Source organism: Topomyia yanbarensis, chromosome 1, assembly GCF_030247195.1.
Source record: "Topomyia yanbarensis strain Yona2022 chromosome 1, ASM3024719v1, whole genome shotgun sequence".
NCBI classification, from domain to species: domain Eukaryota; kingdom Metazoa; phylum Arthropoda; class Insecta; order Diptera; family Culicidae; genus Topomyia; species Topomyia yanbarensis.
The window spans coordinates 80,312,970-80,334,472 of NC_080670.1; the positions used below are offsets into that span (position 1 = coordinate 80,312,970).

General features: G+C 36.3%; 1 protein-coding gene and 1 pseudogene across 1 annotated transcript; one reads left to right on the plus strand and one right to left on the minus strand.

Annotated features, from left to right (window-relative positions):
* Window positions 1–14: 14 nt before the first annotated feature.
* Window positions 15–12,772, minus strand: LOC131696286 (uncharacterized). Its single transcript, XM_058984833.1, has 6 exons — window positions 12,625–12,772; window positions 11,925–12,209; window positions 10,993–11,046; window positions 10,614–10,725; window positions 207–522; window positions 15–110 (listed from the first exon to the last, which is right to left on the minus strand). The coding sequence occupies exons 1-5, from the start codon at window positions 12,770–12,772 to the stop codon at window positions 498–500; spliced, it is 624 nt and encodes a 207-aa protein (XP_058840816.1). The 3' UTR covers window positions 15–110; window positions 207–497.
* A 4,910-nt stretch (window positions 12,773–17,682) lies between these two features.
* On the plus strand, window positions 17,683–20,206 carry LOC131678015 (uncharacterized; annotated as a pseudogene).
* Window positions 20,207–21,503: the final 1,297 nt, after the last annotated feature.

A 21,503-nucleotide genomic window follows, 5' to 3' on the forward strand; every position in this document is an offset into this window, starting at 1 on the left:
AAAATTGTTTTATGGACTGCTATTCCTGCTGCTGGTGATTGTGATACTGCAGGATATTTTCGGCTTCCGATATCCCGGCATATACGATTCTCTTGGTATACGGACTAAAACTAAAAAAGCAAAGAAAATTTTGAATAATTCCAATACACTATTGAATCAAATCAAACAAAGAAGAGAATGTTCGGTACTTATTGAATCAAACTTACTCATCGCACTAGTCCTAGGCTCGGTTTCGTCGGAATTTTCAGTGACGTAGTTAACAGGTAGCAAAAATAGTCGGTTTACAATGCCGCAATAAGTTGCTATTTCGTTCAGAATATAATAATCATGTTTTAATTTTTTTTTCTCGTGAATGTTTTTCTCTTCTCTAAATTGATACTTTTTTTTACTAAATTTGGTGCAGGATATTCTCTGAGGCTCGGTGCGTTTTCTTTTTCGCTGCCTGGTTCATGTTTTTGAAAATCTTTGTAATGCATGCAGTAACGGATTCATTCGTTTCATTGAACTCTTCCATTGACACTCCTGCATAAGAATAATTATGCATTAATATTTAATATAGATGTATACGGAACTATAGGGTAGATGATTGGAGAATGTTTGCGTAAAAAGCGGTTTCACTATTATGCTATACTAGCAAATACCCATCGCGCGTTGCTGCAACTTTCAACAAAATAGAAGGAAAGCACCCAATCCCCAATCAATAGCACACAGACACGCTTCATAACAAATGCCTACTGTGTATAAATTTTTACGGCAATCGGTTAAGCCGTTTGAAAGTCCATAAATCATACACTCAAAAAATAAATCACTTTAAATTCATGTGAATGATCACGTAAATGAATATTTGTGAATTCCAACATACATCATGTGATTCCTATCATCACCATATGGTAACCTTGTAGGCTTTATGTGATTGACATATAATCTTCAAGTGATGCGAATATTATAGTCGAAGCGCAGTTTACGTGCATTTCCTATGTGAAAAAATGAAATGACAATGTGATTAAGAATTTGTTGAATGCAGCACATAAACGTTTGCAAGTACTCCACTGTAAGTATAGCTTACTTGTTATATAAATTCATGTCGTTCAAAATGTAATCAGTATCTTTTTGTATAAATTTCAGAGATATTACTCAAAGCGTATTTCGTCAACTGGTTTATTGGGTGTTTTCAAATATACGTGGAATATTCCTACCAATGGGGTAAGTTGTTCTAGATACTCCTTGCTATATTTTAAAGCAACAATATTTATGTTTCTAGCTGAATAATCTGTTCCAATAACTCTTGACCATAAACTGTCAGGGCAAACATAAAATTTACTAGACCCAGCGCGTGCCTATTCCTCAAGAGGTAAATAGATCACAACATTTGCTAAAGGAAGAGAGGATATATTGTTTATCTAGCACCTGAACATACTACGATTCCCCGCTACCCTCAACACGGTTCAGGAGGTAGTCACCATCGGCATGATCAATTTCTTTGTCAGAATCTTTGTAATTTTGTCTACTCCAAATACAACAGGGGCAACAGCCAGTGTCACTTGCAACACAAACCGCCTTATTCTATGCGGGATTAACTTTTGTATCGTGACTGCCGTGATTATGAAGTCGTTCACTCAACCACTTGTGTAGCAACACAAGTCTGGTTATCAATATCAAAGGACTAGCTAGCAAACAATAATGCTGTTTATCGACAAATATGATATATTTTTTTATATATTAACTGTTTTAGTCATGAATTCGAGCTTGCGTAACCACCCCATGCAAAAATAATAATTATAATATTTTAAGCTGAAATTTGAAATGATAAGACAAACAAAACAAACTTTATATTGTATTAGCAAATGTATATTGTTATCTATTAAGAATGTACGTTGTTTTTCTGCTGTACTATAGGCTTAAAATATATGTATTGGTCACGTTACCACAATTCATGTATAGGGTTGCCACCTCTGGAGAGGCTTTGACCCGGATATTTTCACTGATCTAGGGGGTGGTGGATTTTGAGTGGAACGAGACAGAAATTGGAATCAAAGCGATTGCTAGGCATTTTAGAGCACTTTAATCGCTTTTTATTACTACGTTAAAGTAAAGCTGTAAATTTTTGACGTTTGAGAACGGTTTTATCGGTTTAATGTGGTGTAGTATTTCACTTCCCCGACTAAGTGCCAAGAATACAAAAGCACCAGCTACTCTCACTGTGGAGGTCGAACGAACATTGCTCTCCTCCACAACTAACAGGAGAAGGAAAGCAAAGGAGGCAGAGCTACGACATCACACTATGTGGTGTCGGTTATTCGTCACCAACAAATTTTAATTTCGCAACAAAGGGGCAAAACTCACCTCCCTAGCCCAGTTAAGGATCGCTGCTGGAGTAGCAACAAAACCGCAAGAACTCGTTTGATGTTGACCTAGTCAGTTGGATTAGAAAAAATCTGCCAGACCTTAGTGCAGCTGGTGATAAGCACCACTAAGAGTGAAATGATTTGGTAAAATTGCAGTAAAATAACTTTTTTACACAATTTTGAGCGACTTTGTGAAATGATTTGGTAAAATTGCAGTAAAATAACTTTTTTACACCATTTTGAGCGACTTAGTGAAATGCAACATTTCAATTGTAGCACATAGCGAAATATTTCTTTCCTTAACCCTCCGGAAGTCGCGCATATGGCTTACCGAACGAGCAGCCGCTGGTCCCCTAAGACGATTTCGCTAGATTTTCAGAGCAGCGTGCACTCAGTGCACTAGCGCGACATCCGGAAGGTTAATTTGTAGTAAATTTTGTTTTTCATTTTCATTGCTTTGTGAAAGAAATTAGCAATATTTGGTGAACTCTTCGCCACCTTGAAACGAAGGGAACCAGAGTAATAGTTAATTTAGACTTTTTAAATATTTTGTAAAGAATCAATTAATTCCAAAAAAATTGAACCTATGCTTTTTCCCACCAAACCCGGAGAAATTGATGAAAAACCCGGAGACCCGGAGATCGCTCCCGAAAACCGGAGTCTCCGGGTCAAACCCGGAGGGGTGGCAACCCTATTCATGTAAAAGATAAAAACAGCTACGATAAGTTACATGTCAGCTCGACCGATCAGGATAACCCAGTAAGACCAACCGGAATTCAGGTTGGCTCTAGTTAGTATCCGGTTCCAGTGACATAACCGATTCTAACAAGAACTGGTTATGTCACTGGAGCCTGATTGTAACCAGAGCCACCCAGAGCTCCGGTTTATTTTTTGGCTGGATTTACTAGAACGCACTGTGCATTAAACATCACGTACAAAGAATTAATTCTGGTATTTAGGATTAGTTAATTATATTAGTTATTTTGTTTAAAGATAATAAATAAGATTTCCCTTCATTTATTATATGCTGCTTTCATTACAACGAAAAATAATTGAAAACACCTCCATTGAAATAATAAACTAAATATTAATAATCTTCATAAAATGTACATGTTGTGTCATGTGATTGCTACGTTTGGCGTCATGTAATTTCTACGTTCCACGTTATCTAATTATTGCATTTGTATTCATGTAATAATCACGTTTCATTTCATGTTATTATTATGTTCGGCTTCATGTGAATTCTACGTGATTTTTTATTGCAAATTAGGTGAAAATCATTCAACTTTTACATGATGAATCAGATATTGAAACTGGCTCTAATATACCGGGCAACCCTATAGAGTTTACGTGAAAAGTGAAGTGGATGAGAATCACATATGAATTCACGTAGAAGTAACATGATTTATTTTTTGAGTGTATACATAGAAACATTGACTTTTATATATATACTAGCTAATACCCATCGCGCGTTGCTGCGACACTATGCGAAATAGGAGGAAAACACAATTTGTTCCAAAGCGCCATCTGGCGGGCAGATAATCTCCAAATAATAGCACACAAACACGCCCTATACCAAATACCTACTGTGTGCAAATTTTTACGGAAATCGGTTAAGTCGTTTGGGAGTCTATAAATCATATACATACAAACTTTGACTTTTATATATATAGATAGATAGATAGATAGATAGATAGATAGACTAGCTAATACCCATCGCGCGTTGCTGCTATTTTCAACGAAATAGGAAGAAAACACAATTTGTTCCAAAGCGCCATCTGGCGGGCATATAATCTCCAACTAATAGTGCACAAACACGCCCCATAACAAATACCTACTGTGTATAAATTTTTACGGAAATCGGTTAAGCCGTTTGGGAGTCTACCCGGATAGAATTTTACAATAGCATTTACCCTACAAACAATCATAAAACAATAAATATTATAGTTATTACTGTTTCAACATTGTTCGATGCCAAGTTCTCATAGTAGATTTACAATAAAATTTCATGTAACAATAAATTTCACTGTTCAGCAAAAAACTGATACAGTGCATTCACTTTAAATTTTACTGTTTTCGAAAAAAAATGTATGGAGAAAAATTTATGTTTTTAATGTTAAGATACATAACCACCCCCCTTTTTCACTGTAAAAGTCTATTTTACATTGAAATTTACTGTAAAAACGTTAAAGTTTATTGTTTTTGTATTGTCGCATAACACTAAAACTTACTGTAAATTATTGTAAAATTACTGTACTGTCACAGTGAAAATCATGGTTTTGTTAATGTACATTTCTATTCGGGTATAAATCATATACATACAAACTTTGACTTTTATATATATATGTTAATAGTTAATATATATATATATATATATATATATATATATATATATATATATATATATATATATATATATATATATATATATATATATATATATATATATATATATATATATATATATATATATATATATATATATATATATATATATATATATATATATATATATATATATATATATATATATATATATATATATATATATATATATATATATATATATATATATATATATATATATATATATATATACTAGCTAATACCCATCGCGCGTTGCTGCGACACTCTGCGAAATAGGAGGAAAACACAATTTGTTCAAAGCGCCATCTGGCGGGCAGATAATCTCCAACTAATAGCACACAAACACGCCCCATACCAAATACCTACTGTGTATAAATTTTTACGGAAATCGGTTAAGCCGTTTGGGAGTCTACCCGGATAGAATTTTACAATAGCATCTACCCTACAAACAATCATAAAACAATAAATATTATAGTTTATTTATTTTTTTAATGATAGGATACATAACCACCCCCCTTTTTCACTGTAAAAGTCTATTTTACATTGAAATTTACTGTAAAAACGTTAAAGTTTATTGTTTTTGTATTGTAGCATAACACTAAAACTTACTGTAAATTATTGTAAAATTACTGTACTGTCACAGTGAAAATCATGGTTTTGTTAATGTACATTTCTATTCGGGTACTCTTTTATATATATAAGTTAATAGTTAATATATATATATATATATATATATATATATATATATATATATATATATATATATATATATATATATATATATATATATATATATATATATATATATATATATATATATATATATATATATATATATATATATATATATATATATATATATATATATATATATATATATATATATATATATATATATATATATATATGTCGTCAAAGCTCTCTCGGTTAAAGTTGACTCGAGACCGCTATCCCCAACCGTAAGCACGCCTTGGAAAGGGATTGCTGCATATAACCCAGTTTCAAACACGCCCAAGCGCAAACGTGAAGATGATCCGCTCAAAACAAAAATCCCTAATATTCGTGGATCCAAAGCTGCGTTTGAAACGATAAAAACAATTTCACCACCTGAGGAGTTGTTATGGGTTTACTTGTCAGCATTCGATCCCAGCACGACGGATGATGAAATTTCTAAGCTTGTAAAAGACTGTCTGGGGGTGGATCTGCAACCGAGAATAGTGCGTCTAGTTCCTAAGGACAAGGATCTCTCGTCTCTGAGCTTCATAACCTTTAAAGTTGGCGTTAGCAAATCATACAGGGATAAGGCTCTGTCCAAAGACTCTTGGCCGGAGAACATCTACTTCCGTGAATTGGTGACCAATTCAAAAATTCAACGAACTATCATCAGGATTGCTGCGAAGAAGAATCCATCTGGTGGTGGACAGTAGCGCCAAGTTATTCTGGATAAACTCGTCTGTCCAACTTCTTGTACCCCGGCGAGCGATCTCGGTCTACCTGACGAATCGGCGACTTCTTCTGTGTCAGGTAAAGCCAAGAAGGGTATATGTCCTTCCGAAGCACTTCCAGATACTGCACACCCTCAATGTAAATTTCACTTACAGTCTGATGATGAACACAACTTAATGAACTCTACCGCTGCAGCGAATCTACAATGTCAAAATGAAAATTTCGATCGCATCGCATCTGTCCGCTCAGGTAAACATTTGAAGAATATATGTCCTTCCGAAGCTACACGTGATACTGCGCACCCTCAAGTACGCCTCCTATTGCAGTCAGCTGCTGGACACAACAGTCATAACTCGGTCATTCCCTCCACACCGCTGCTTGCTCCCCTTCTGGACAACAGTACATCCTGCTCTCCCCGCGTCACTCGCGGTTATGCTGATCATCGAACTCGCAGTCCTGAAAATTGGTATGCAGCACAACACCTCTCACATGACGCTGATGGTTTGCGGATCTACTATCAGAACGCGAGAGGGCTTAAGACGAAAATTGATGACGTGTATTTAGCTGCTGTGGACGGTGACTACGATGTTTGCGTCTTCACCGAAACATGGCTTGATGCGAGGATAACATCGGTGCAGCTTTTCGGCGATGCTTACACCGTGTACCGTGCGGACCGAAATAGTGGCAACAGTATTCGCGGTCGTGGAGGAGGAGTTTTGATTGCTGTTTCCACCGCATTTGCCTCATGTGACATTGATGTAGGTAGTTTAACCAGTGTTGAGGCTGTTTGGGTTAGAATTACAACTCCATCGAGGAACTTTTATATTGGTGCTGTCTATATTCCTCCTGAAAAGCGACTCGACTGCAATGTCATGCAACTTCACATTGATGCTGTGAATAACGCTTCTTCACAAGCTGGCGCGGATGGCGTGATGATTGTCCTTGGTGATTTCAATCAGCCAGGGCTCATTTGGGTGCCGTCACGACACGGATACGCTTACCCTGACCCGATTGCTTCGACAACCAACATCGCCAGTCGTATGCTACTGGACGGGTTTGCTTTCAACGGATTAAGTCAAGTAAGCATGATTCCCAATCACCAGTCACGCTTTCTGGATCTCGTCTTTGTTAGTGAGACTATTATACCTGTATGTTCCGTCAATGAAGCATCCAGCGTGATTGTTCCACTTGACAACTTTCATCCAGCGCTTGAAATCTCAATTGGCACTATTCGCTCAGTTCAGTACGTAGAAACTGTTTCTGTCGACCGTCTCAACTTTCGCAAAACTGATTTTGTAAAGCTACGCAGTTCTCTGTCGCAAATTAATTGGAGTGTACTGTATGCCCAAAGGAGTGTTAATACTGCAGTTGCCCTCTACAAGCGACTACTACTGAACTGCGTTGAGACCTCAGTGCCTAAACAGTGCCTAAATGTCAGCCTCCTAGCAAGCCGCCCTGGTCAAACAGCACTCTTCGAAAGCTAAAACGCACTCGAGCAAAAACTCTACGTGCGTACACAAATCGACGGTGTCCTCTTTCTAAGCGCATGTTCACTTTTACCAGTAATGAGTATCGTTGTTACAACAAGCTTCTATATAAACGCTATGTAAACCGCATCCAGAATAATCTACGCCGAAACCCGAAGGGCTTTTGGTCATTTGTCAACACGAAGCGAAAAGAAACTGGACTTCCATCAAGGATGCTTTACGACGGCGAAGAAGCTACGACAACTGTGCGAAATGTACGCTGTTTGCCAGATTCTTCTCAAGTGTTTTTTCAGCTAACTCGCCAACCGCAATCGAACTCGAAAATGCTACTCGTGACGTTCCTGCTTGTGCTGTTGATATGGATGTGTTTACTGTCTCCGAACAAATGGTTATATCTGCAATTCGGAAAACCAAGTCATCTTATGCACCCTGCCTCAGTGCTATACCTTCAACTGTATTGAAAAAATGTTCGGACTTACTTGTAACACCACTTGCATATATTTTTAACCTATCGCTTCAGCAGCAAACGTTTCCTGAGGATTGGAAACGCTCAGTAATGTTCCCAGTATTCAAGAAGGGTGACAGATGCAACATGGAGAGCTATCGCGGAGTCACTTCGCTTGGAGTCGAATCTAAAGTATTTGAATCAATCATCAACGAAGCGTTATTTTCTGCTTGTCGACACTACATCAGTACATCCCAGCACGGATTTTCCCCGGACGTTCGGTCGAGACGAATCTCGTCTGCTTCACGTCATTTTGCACGGAACAATTGTCTAAGAAATTGCAGGTGGATACTATCTACACTGATCTAAAAGCAGCTTTTGATAGAGTTAATCATGAGATACTGATAACAAAGCTTGATAAGCTAGGGTGTTCTACTAGATTCTGCCATTGGCTTCGATCCTACCTTGTACACCGTGAAGTCGTTGTTGAAATTGGCGATATTGTTTCAGAATCCTTTATCAACACTTCCGGAGTTCCTCAAGGTAGTACGCTGGGTCCACTGCTTTTTTCACTGTTCGTGAATGATGCAGTTTTCGTTCTAAGGCGTGGAGGAAAGCTGTTTTTTGCCGACGACTTAAAATTTTTTCTTGTTATACGAAATGAAGCCGATTGCCGTGAGCTACAGCATCTTATCGACACCTTTTATAGCTGGTGTGTAAGAAACATGATGGTCCTTAGTGTTGCAAAATGTTTTGTCATCAGCTATTTTCGAACGAGAAATATGCTTACCTTCAACTATAACATCGCAGGAACTCAGCTGCAACGCGTTGACCACGTGAAGGATCTAGGAGTCATTCTTGATGAAAAGCTAACGTATACTCATCACGTCTCTGCGTCCATCGACAAAGCCAATCGATTACTGGGATTTATTTCAAAATTTCCAGTGAATTTCGGGATCCTCTGTGTTTCAAGGCTCTTTATTGCTCATTGGTGCGCCCGCAGTTGGAATTTGCAAACGTCGTTTGGTGCCCCTATCAAGCAACGTGGAGCCTTAGGATCGAAGCAGTCCAGCGTAAATTCATACGATATGCGTTACGAGGATTGCCGTGGAACGATCCGTTAAACCTGCCACCGTACGAGGACCGTTGTCGTCTTCTAGGACTTAATACTTTAACGCATCGGAGACATGCAGCGCAGGCTACTTTCGTGTCAAAGATTCTGCTGGCTGAATATGATGATCCGGAGCTACTAGAGCAAATCAGCCTCTACGCGCCTACCCGTTCTCTTCGCCCACGAGCCCTGCTGCATTCTGAAATGCGCAGCACTAACTACGCTGCCAATAGTCCGATTTTAGCAATGAGTCGTCGCTTCAACGAGTTTGCTGAAATTTTCGACTTCGTCGTGAATTCTTCGCAGTTTCGTCGTCGTGTATTGTCACTAGTTTAATTGTGTTTAGTTTAACTTAGTTTAGTTTAGTTCATTTAGACAAATTGTCAGTTGGACTTTTTATACAAATACAAATACAAATATATATATATATATATATATATATATATATATATATATATATATTATATATATATATATATATAATATATATATATATAATATATATATATATATATATATATATATATATATATATATATATATATATATATATATATATATATATATATATATATATATATATATATATATATATAATATATATATATATATATATATATATATTATATATATATATATATATATATATATATATATATATATAATATATATATATATATATATATATATATATATAATATATATATATATATATATATATATATATATATATATATATATAATATATATATATTATATATAATATATATATATATATATATATATATATATATATATATATATATATATATATATATATATATAATATATTATTATATATATATATATATATAGGCAATGTTGTAAGGCAATGGAAAACGAAAATTTCATTTGTATCTTACTTTATAATTGGCTGGTCCTGAAAAGAACTTGTTGGTTTGTGGTTTATTTTGGGTCACAATTTAGGCCCGCTCGATTTCTGATAGCTGTGAATTTTTCGCAGGGCGACAGTTTCTGTTCGGTAGCGATGAGGCTTCTTAACGCCAACCGTGACTGGGGCACTTACACGGCCTTCGTTGCCAACTGCTTGCGGGGAGCCTTTCCTCCGGTGGACTTACGAGCGGTTTGTTTGGTACAGGCCATGTAGTGAAAAATGCTGATCTGCTACTAGTCTGATGCTGGTAGTAGGACGACGGTCAAACGCTCGTTTTCGTGCCTTCATTCATAAAAGTTCAACAATATTTTCAAAGACTGTTGCAAATTGTCAACTTGATAATTCAAAAAATACTCCAAATAAACTATGAATGTGCAAAAGACGACAAAATCGCATAGAAATTGCTTATTCCAGAGCAGAATTTACCGGTCTAAAGTGTTAAAGTGTTCACTCCGGTTATGTCTCTGATATTACCCACCCATCTTTTTTTGGTACCAATTCATTCAAGGTATTTTCCATTCGATTGAGGCGTTTATCCATAGCTTCTCGATGTGTGTATAAACAATTAAACGTTTGTTTTTGAAGTTTTACTGTAAAAATAAACAGATTAGATGAAATCGTGTCAGTTGTTGACGTCTTAGCAAATATTCATGTTACAAAAAGTACAAAAAGTCTAAAAGATTCAAAAGCATGAATTTGATATAGGGAACTGAAGGTAGGTATTTGACCAGACTTACAACATATACTACATCAGTACAGTGTAATTAGACGAAGGGTAAACACCTTTTTTTAAGAACAACTGATCACAATTCGATAAATTTAAAGACATAAATATAAAATAATTGAGCAAATCATACCGAGTAACGAAACGTTTTCGACCAACGCTTTCAAAGCCGCATTATCGCCTTCACCTGAAAGTAGTTGAGTTAAAGGTTATCTTACTATTCAGCTTTATACGTGTAGGGGCTAGTTGAGTTTTTATTTTTTTATTTTTTACCACTATGATTTAGGTAAATCGGTAGTTCAAGCAAATTTACTAATAATGGCTTGTTTATACTGCCAACACGCCCGCACAACTGTACTACAAAACATGAAATGATTGATTTTCAAACAGGCAATTTCTTTTATGTGTAAGCACAATTTAAAGTCATCAATTTAGGCAATTCCAACAATGCATTAAAATGGTCGATTGCCAATCGAGCAGTAAACAAACAATCAGGTCACGTTTTCGCAATTTTTAAGCATTGAATATGCTTTACTTGACTTCATAAGGCTGAGTCTAAGTGTAAAATTGAAATGTGGAAATCCATCCTCGTTTCGAAATGGTGGCATAATTTTAAACAATTATAGTGTTCTTTATTTTGGATGGATTTCCATCATTTCTTCATTAATCAAGTCAGACAAATCCAACTTAAAAATTGTTTGCCGCTGCAAAATTGATAAAAGAATGGGCCGTATTTCAAAGTTTTATCATTTGACACGAACTGCTGAAGGGAAACGTTGTTGATGATTTATACCATGGCTATGCAGCCGTTATAAGCATATTTGTCCCAAGTTCTATGGGATTCCCTATATACATGGGATAATTATGCATAGAATGGCAATATGAGCCATGATCGTAACCGCAACCACCGCAAACCCTAGCTAAACACTAAGCTAAGTATTTACATTTTTTCAAGTTTTCCGGAAAATTGTTAGCGTAAATTTATAATCGGTGTCAAGTTTTCATTTGATTAGTACGCCACAATTTCTAGCTATCAGTTATGCGTAATACTACATTACAACTTACCAAGGTGAGGTAGAGTAGATGAGGTAGCAATCGATTCAATGTTCTGGCCAACTGCCGCACAAGTCGCACTGTTAGTTCCAATTTCTGTGTTAAATTTAAACGGTTCAATGGTCAATCCAACAGTCGCACTGTTCGATTCATCTCCTGTTGGAGGTGTAATCACTTCGTCGTTCAACCCAACTGTCGCACAAGACTCTCTATTAGATCCATCTTGTGTCTGAAGATCAATTGATTCAACGGCCAACCCAACTGTCGCACTGTTCGACTCATCTTCTGCTTCAAGATCTGAAAATTTAATAATCTGATACAGTATTTGTTGTAGTGGATTATTTCAGTCCATCATTTCAGTATACCAAAAAGACAAGATATCCTTTTAGAGCTATAGGTGTTTTCAAAAATGTCGCTGCGATCAAACATAAAACATGACAATATATTTTTCCCTCGTATTTTCCCATAGTGTTAATGACAAATACTGCAATAGAAGTGGGGGGGGGGGGTAAAACATTGTTCAAATTTGAGAATTCGGAAATGAATGTTTTTATGCCCTATTGCATGTAGCCAGTTTCTACATAATTAGTATGCGATATATGCCACACAAAATACAGAATTCATTTAAGAAAACACCTAAATCTCTTTATAATAATAGTAGATTACACTGCTAGTAATGTAAGGTGTAAAGTAAGAGAAAAGCTAAACTTACCAGCATAGTTAGTTTGAATTTGCTTAAAACTTAAAGAATATTTGTTGTCAATCTGCTCCACGGTGTATTTCCTTGTTTTTTGCTTTTTTGGTTTTCTCTGTTTCTCTATTTCCATTTCGAAATCTTCATCCAAATACTCGTACTGCATCATTCGCTGTGGAGTATGGTCATAAATACATTAATGTCATTTATTTTGACATGCATTATTTTGGTAGCTTCAGAAGCTGGAATCTCTACGTCATCTTCTGAGGTACATATTTCGTTACAACATAGAATTCCTACATACCAAATACCTACTGTGTGCAAATTTTTACGGAAATCGGTTAAGCCGTTTGGGAGTCTATAAATCATATACATACAAACTTTGACTTTTATATATATAGATATATATATATATATATATATATATATATATATATATATATATATATATATATATAATATATATATATATATATATATATATATATATATATATATATATATATATATATATATATATATATATATATATATATATATATATATATATATATATATATATATATATATATATATATATATATATATATATATATATATATATATATATATATATATATATATATATATATATATATATATATATATATAAAAGTCAAAGTTTGTATGTATATGATTTATAGACTCCCAAACGGCTCAACCGATTTCCGTAAAAATTTGCACACAGTAGGTATTTGGTATGGGGCGTGTTTGTGCACTATTAGTTGGAGATTATATGCCCGCCAGATGGCGCTTTGGAACAAATTGTGTTTTCTTCCTATTTCGTTGAAAATAGCAGCAACGCGCGATGGGTATTAGCTAGTCTATCTATATATATATATATATATATATATATATATATATATATATATATATATATATATATATATATATATATATATATATATATATATATATATATATATATATATATATATATATATATATATATATATATATATATATATATATATATATATATATATATATATATATATATATATATATATATATATATATATATATATATATATATATATATATATATATATATATATATATATATATATATAAAAATCAAAGTTTGTATGTATATGATTTATAGACTCCCAAACGGCTTAACCGATTTCCGTAAAAATTTGCACACAGTAGGTATTTGGTATGGGGCGTGTTTGTGTGCTATTATTTGGAGATTATCTGCCCGCCAGATGGCGCTTTGGAACAAATTGTGTTTTCCTCCTATTTCGCTTAGTGTCGCAGCAACGCGCGATGGGTATTAGCTAGTATATATATAAAAGTCAATGTTTCTATGTATATGATTTATGGACTTTCAAACGGCTTAACCGATTGCCGTCAAAATTTATACACAGTAGGCATTTGTTATGAAGCGTGTCTGTGTGCTATTGATTGGGGATTGGGTGCTTTCCTTCTATTTTGTTGAAAGTTGCAGCAACGCGCGATGGGTATTTGCTAGTATAGCATAATAGTGAAACCGCTTTTTACGCAAACATTCTCCAATCATCTACCCTATAGTTCCGTATACATCTATATTAAATATTAATGCATAATTATTCTTATGCAGGAGTGTCAATGGAAGAGTTCAATGAAACGAATGAATCCGTTACTGCATACATTACAAAGATTTTCAAAAACATGAACCAGGCAGCGAAAAAGAAAACGCACCGAGCCTCAGAGAATATCCTGCACCAAATTTAGTAAAAAAAGTATCAATTTAGAGAAGAGAAAAACATTCACGAGAAAAAAAATTAAAACATGATTATTATATTCTGAACGAAATAGCAACTTATTGCGGCATTGTAAACCGACTATTTTTGCTACCTGTTAACTACGTCACTGAAAATTCCGACGAAACCGAGCCTAGGACTAGTGCGATGAGTAAGTTTGATTCAATAAGTACCGAACATTCTCTTCTTTGTTTGATTTGATTCAATAGTGTATTGGAATTATTCAAAATTTTCTTTGCTTTTTTTAGTTTTAGTCCGTATACCAAGAGAATCGTATATGCCGGGATATCGGAAGCCGAAAATATCCTGCAGTATCACAATCACCAGCAGCAGGAATAGCGGTCCATAAAACAATTTTAGCGTGTACAGCTTTCTGGATTGCAAACGCTCATCTTAGTTTGATTCGACTTTTGCGCTACATGACCAGGTACAATAGAATCTGCAACCTTTTATCATCGATACGATTTCAGCATATTTGCATACTATATACAATCAACCGACATTTTGTTTCGCGCTGTTTTAGATGTTGTTGGTGTGGTCAGCAAGTCAGTTGTTGGAAAGCGAACGTACCGCAAAGATCACTAGACTCGACAAGATCTATACAACTTCATACCGCTGCGTGTCACATGCATTACACACGGTTGATGGATGATTTACCGGTATCAAGCAATAGGAGACCCTGCATTGGAAGAGTAAACGTTTAGAACTGGTCCGACTGGATGAATACGCTTTTGCAGACGGAGATCTTCGGGGGTTTCCGGTTTCTGATGTCTTCCCGCTTGATCGGTAGAACAAGAGGTTAGTATTGTGGGATTTCTCGTTACTAGAGAAGTATGGTACAGCTAGCATATCTCCTGAATACTGATTCCATTGGATCATGGGTGGAAGCTCAAATTGAGTGCCAAGAGGAAAATTAACTTCGCATGTCGTTTTCGACATGTTTTTGCAACGACGCACTGTGGAATGAGTAGAACAAAAAGTTGAGCAAAATGGGGAAAAACAAAGTTAAACTTTTTTATAAAACTACATTTTTTTTAATAGACACCATGAAACAGTCTACTAAAATTGAACTATTCAATCAATTGGGTGGGCATTGCGTAGTTGGTAAATCGATTGCCTGTACACAGCGCACCTGTGTTAAAACCTCTATAATCGAAATAAAAAAAATTATTATTATACCAGAAAACGTTTCTAATGGCCTATTTCAACTACTCTAATGCTGGACATATCGAAGAAAAAAAGTTAAACTATTTTGTTTTGAAAAATAACGGTACTTTATTTTATAATTTCAGTACATTCTGTTTCGCGATTAAAACACTTCACGAATTGAGTCAAATGTAATAAGTTGAAAGATTACTAAACTATAAGCACTTATCAGTCAATCGCAGTCGAATACTCATCCGACCGTTCATTTTAGTGCAATTTGAAAATAGTAGTTTTTACATAATTTGGGCCTTTTGTTGAACTTAAGCAACTATAGGTCTTATTTCAAATCCTCCCTCCAAACCAGCGGCAAAGGACTTGAAGAAAAACAAAGACTCAACGGGGATTGCTAACGTTACACACTTTTCTTGAGTATACGGTAGTACTTCCGAAAAGAAGTTTCCTATTGATTTTATTCTTAGTTAACGAACAAAAAGAGTGTTTATTTTCCAATTTATTGTTTACCAAAAAATGAGATTTCCTTACCTTGAGAAAGTAGTTTCTTTTCTTCGTCGACACATATAATTCCTTAATGCAGTAATTCATATCCGCATGTCAATCTTTAAACAAAACATACACAATGATGAACAGCATAAATTTTGACTGACTTTTGTTTGCATGCATACAAAGTTGTGGTATTTACCTGTATTTACATTTTCAGTTAAAGACTATCTCTTAAAACTTCTACGTTTGGATTTGAAAAAAAAATAAATAACACGGTTTGGAATGGTTAACAATCCAGCAGGGTAGTTTATGTAATGACCCAATGCAAAGCCAAATAAAATAAAATCTGATAAAAAGTGGTCTACAAATGTAACTATACCCAACAATCACAATAGTTTCAATTAGGTTAGGTTTTCAAAGAAATATATGAAGCAAACAAATTTCACACTGTTAGGTGGATGTTTTATGGAAAATGTGCTCAAAATCATCTCTGTAAGCTTACCATGAATTCTAAGCACAAAATAAGACATAGAACAGTAGAAAAGAATTTTGTCCAACTTTTTGGCCTAGTTACCCCACAGTGCAACGTTTTTCTATTATTGGTATTTACGGCATATAGGAGCGGATCCAGAAAAAAATTTCGGAGGGGGTCCAAAATTTCAACTTTGAAATGTTCATTGTGCAATACGTAATATGAAATACCCTCATTTAATTTAAATCAGGTTTGGTAATCGAATCTAGTTTTGAATGATTTTGAACTTGGAATGAATTAAAAATAGAAACCATTTTAAAATTTCTCAAGAACTTAAAAATTTTCGGGGGGGGGGGGTCCGGACCCCCAAGACCCTCCCCCTGGATCCGCCACTGACGGCATACTAGACAAACAAAACTAGCAAGAGAAACAGGTGGAACTAATATGCGTTTGTCGTCAACAGTTCTCGAAACGCATCTTTTGCGTCTAGTTAATTTTCGATGGTGCATACTTCTTTTCATGTAACATTTCCGTTCAACATTTATCATCACTTTCTACCCACTGGAAACACTAGAAGAAAGGATAAAGTACCATGTTAACCTATGTCCCAAAATCTCCAACCAGAAGGACCATACTTCAAGCATTCCGCTAGCCTACGATGTACTGAGTATGCTTGTTTTTTTCCATAGATCTTTTGAACTTTATTCACAAAATTCCACTTTTTTCAGAACAACACTTACTCAAGTCGCTAGAATCAACCGATCTCAACAAACTAATTGTCAGTAATATCCCTAAGCTAATGGAAAACGGAACCACCGCCGTAACCGCTAGCTTGGACTTTTTGGAAACTTCCATGCGCTACTACCCGGATCCGAGTGGTCCATCAAAAAATCGTATCGAAGAATATCTCCTTTTGGTACAGAAAAAAATGTTAGTAAAAATAAGTTTTTACTGTTAGCAAAAAACAACCAACGCATACACTTATTTTGAATATAAAACTTTTATTTTGATTACTATTCTTCATTAGCTTAAAAGGAAAACCTTTATTTTGATTATTATTCTTGATTATTTTAAAAGTTTTACTTTCAACCTAATAGTAGGCGTTGGTTGTAGCGGAACCTAGGGCGACTCTGACCTAAAACCGAAATCAGCATTACTTTTACCAATATTTTTTTTCTGTGTGTAGACAGCGAAGATCCCCCCGTTGTGGACCGGACCGGCACATGTTTGCTTTTATTACAGCAAGGGGGCGGGGACCAACACGGTAATCTACAGAAGAAGACCTGGGAAGTGTATCACAGCAAACTGGTCGACACAATTCATGATCTGCTGGGAAGTCTTTCCCCAAATGCCGGAATCGTTTGAAGTTGTTGGAAATCTGAAACACCTCAAGTTTCCCAAACTTGTGGTAGACGAGGAACTGATAGCCGGAGCTCTACGGATAGTGACTAGATTATTGAAGCGATTTCCCACTTGAAACGAGTCATCCTCGAACCGTATCCCGTAACGAAACCTTTCAGACCGATGGAAATTCTTAATGTGATCCTCCGAGGGCATGCAGTCAGTTGTCAGACTATGACACGAAATTCTATCCAGGAGAATCTGGCTCTCGGGATGTTTTTGTTCCAGGTTCAGGAGCAACTGTTGAAAGTGTTGGATGCTTTGATACTGGTGTTGAAGTCACATATGCTATCGTTTGTGATTCTAGGGACGAATTTGATACACTGACCGTGTATGACAAAGGCAGAATAAAGTCCGGGGCAAAGTTTACGAGAGCGTGGTACTGGCGTGCGAGAAGAACAACTAAGCCAGCGGAATCGAGGCGATTGGTGACAAAGTATTGGAACATATCGTATAATGCCGTATGAGGCCGAGGTCACGCTTCAGGTCAACGCTAGTGAGTGAGTTATGTGTTATTTTAATTCTGGACAGCGGATAATGATATATGATCCGTAGGCAAAAACTCTACCAAAGTGAGAAAGAAACCTCAAAAGCAACAGGACCAATCTACCAGTTTGGCTAGAACCCATTCCAGCAATCCACTTGACAACTTCAAGCTTCTGCAAACAGACTCCGGGAATGAAGACCTCTGTTTAGCCGTGTTATGTTGTCTTAGCAAAATATTGGAAGTAGTCGGTTATTTCAGGCACACAGGAAAAAATTGTGTCCCTCTGCTTTTCGGCATTCTCCCAACTAAACGCCGGATCAGACAGAACCTCTACTGTGAACCCCGTTGACGAGTGGCACTGCTTGCCTCTCTGAGCGTGCTAATTATCAATGCTCACCATATTTGTCTACTTCCATTGCAGTGCGGAATCGTTTTATTCAATCTAGCCGAAGTTCAGGATCCCAGCGAAGATGTTCTTTCGAAAGCCTCCGAACTTGCGCGAAGAGCTTAAACGTCGCTACATCCACGGAAAGCGGTGTTTTAATTTCCAGTAGAAGAAAATGCCGTCAATGACATGCTAGTGGCTGGAAAGAAGCACTATCGTCTGTACGAAAACATCTTTTGATAAGGACAGTCCGCCGATAAGGTTTGAACAATATTCAAAACCTGAGCGAGCCGAATCGCTGAAAAGGATGTCTCTGGCAGTTGTCTATGAACTGGACGACGATGAGCATGAAGTGAACCTCAAAGTTGGAGAGCTGCACAATGATGAAGTTGAAATAGTACCGGAAACGGGAAATAGTGTCTCTGAAAAAAATTCGTAGCAAGGTAAAAGATCACAGCGAATATCGAGTCGAGCGACAACGACATGCAGATGTTGAACGAATCAGACCTGGAAACATAAACAGTCGAAACGATCGTTAAACCGATGCTGTGTTCAAAAACGTAGATCGGAAGCAGGACCACAGGCTGATGATTCTGATGCCCGAGAAAGGCATCCAAAAGTTATGGATCGCATCGTTTGCGAGTTAAGTTTTGATGGTACATACCTTTGTTCTTGAAACATTTCAGTTCTAGATTTGAACAGCAATGCTTTGTTGTAAGCAATATACCTACAATTATTTTTATTTTAATTTCCTCCACAGATATCGAATTAATAGACCGCTATTGCCATGCTTGTCTGATAATCGCCTGCTACAAGGGCCAGTACAAATTCGCGCAATACCTGCTCTTGCTTAATACAGACTGAACCGACGCAGCGGTTGCATCGAATTTGGTTCGCTAAAAATCCTCCAACTACCGAGTCAATACGGTGCTAAATTGAATGTAAATACCTATGGTGCGCATCCTTCAACCAGTTTCTGATAATTGATTTCTTTCTTGTCCTGACTGATTTTGCAGGTACAACACTTCTCCTGGCGGGTGTGACTAGACCTCCCGATCTTGGAACACCCTACCATATGTGACTCGGGAAAAGGAATTCGCAGCTTGGTGCACCTAACGTGTATAAGAAACGTGTTGGTTTATGCTCGTTTTGGAAACGAGCGAAGAATGCCTGTTATTACTCTGCGAGAACAACGATCTCACCGCGCTGGTAGAACTGGTGATACACCCAGACGAGGCTGTAGGCGTTGCTTATACGCTGATTCTCGGGCCAGTCTATCAACCCGTATACTAGCTACTATATTCGCTTCCAACCTACTGCATATACAGACTCAGGTCGTTGCGACCGGTGTGTCAAATTTCGGACGTACGCACTGTCGATGTAGCAAATCATACTGTTCAGTCGCATATAAGAATCAACTTTAACAAAAAATTCTCGCCATCGGAACTTTTTCACTAGCTTCGTCGGATACTACTACTATGTACTACTATCAGCACCATTAGTTAGATCATTGCTATAAAAATTTAATAATGTATTATTCACATTAATTTTGTTCTACGCTATGAGTAAAAAAATAAAAAATAAACGAAAATATATAATTTTCTGTTTTTTATTGGTTAACATAAATTGACAAGCAATATACAATCAAAACAAAGAAGAAGTAGAAGAACCAAGAACCGGTTCACTAGCGGTTGTGGGCACTCTGGCTGCCAGAAATATAGCAGACGGCTGGCAGCCATGCCTCCCTCAAAACCGATGGGCGAAATCCTGGTAGAAACGGTTGTATCGATTGAGTTGTATTTCTGGCAGCCGCGAGGCAGCCATACACCAGAATGTCTGCCAGCCATTTTTCGCCCGCTGGCAGGCGTGAGGCAGCCAGCCTTGAGCGGGATAGTTTTTCACCATTTGGATGAACTTCGAGTGGGGAATATGAAATAAAGTTACGGCGGGTAGCCTATAACAAAGTTCCAGTAGCCTACCGCTCGCCGGCATCTATTTTAATCTGGCTATTCGCCGTTTCGTTTACTGGGTATGAACTCCAAGAGTTCATTCCAATTTGTCAAAAACATTGTTTTGACGTAGATGAACCCCAAAACAGTGTAGCAGAATATACCGATTTATCGATATTTAAACCGATTTTTAATTGCAATACCAATAAAGTTACTAAATATACCGATTTCTTTTTTCTTACCAAAAAATAACGATTTTCATATAATAAGATCAATTAATATTACGTATGGGCCTTTTTAGAAAATGTCTTCACCTTTCCACATCAAATCATCCGGAAATTGATTCAGCAATCTGCCAGGTTACCATCAAAATTTCAAATGAAGCTCAACAACCGATTATGAAATCGATTGAGCTCGGTAGGTTTGATTACATAACATTAGAAAGATCTATAATTTAAAACCAATAATTTGCAGGTAACTTTTGGTTAGCATACATCTTCACACCGATAAATACCTATTTTTTATTTAGAACTATACCGATATTAGATTTGTTCCAGTACCAGTAGAAAGTGGAAGTACTCCGGAGCAAACAGAGAGAAAATCGTTCCTATGTTCTCTTCTCTTTTTTCTACTTCCGTTAGCAAACTGGAGTAAAAAGCAAGTATTTTTTGCTTCTGTTTGCACCGGAGCAACTTCTGTGTACTAGAACAAAACTATTATACAAAACCATCTGACAACGCTGCTCTAAAGTGAAAAGTGCTCTTGAAACATC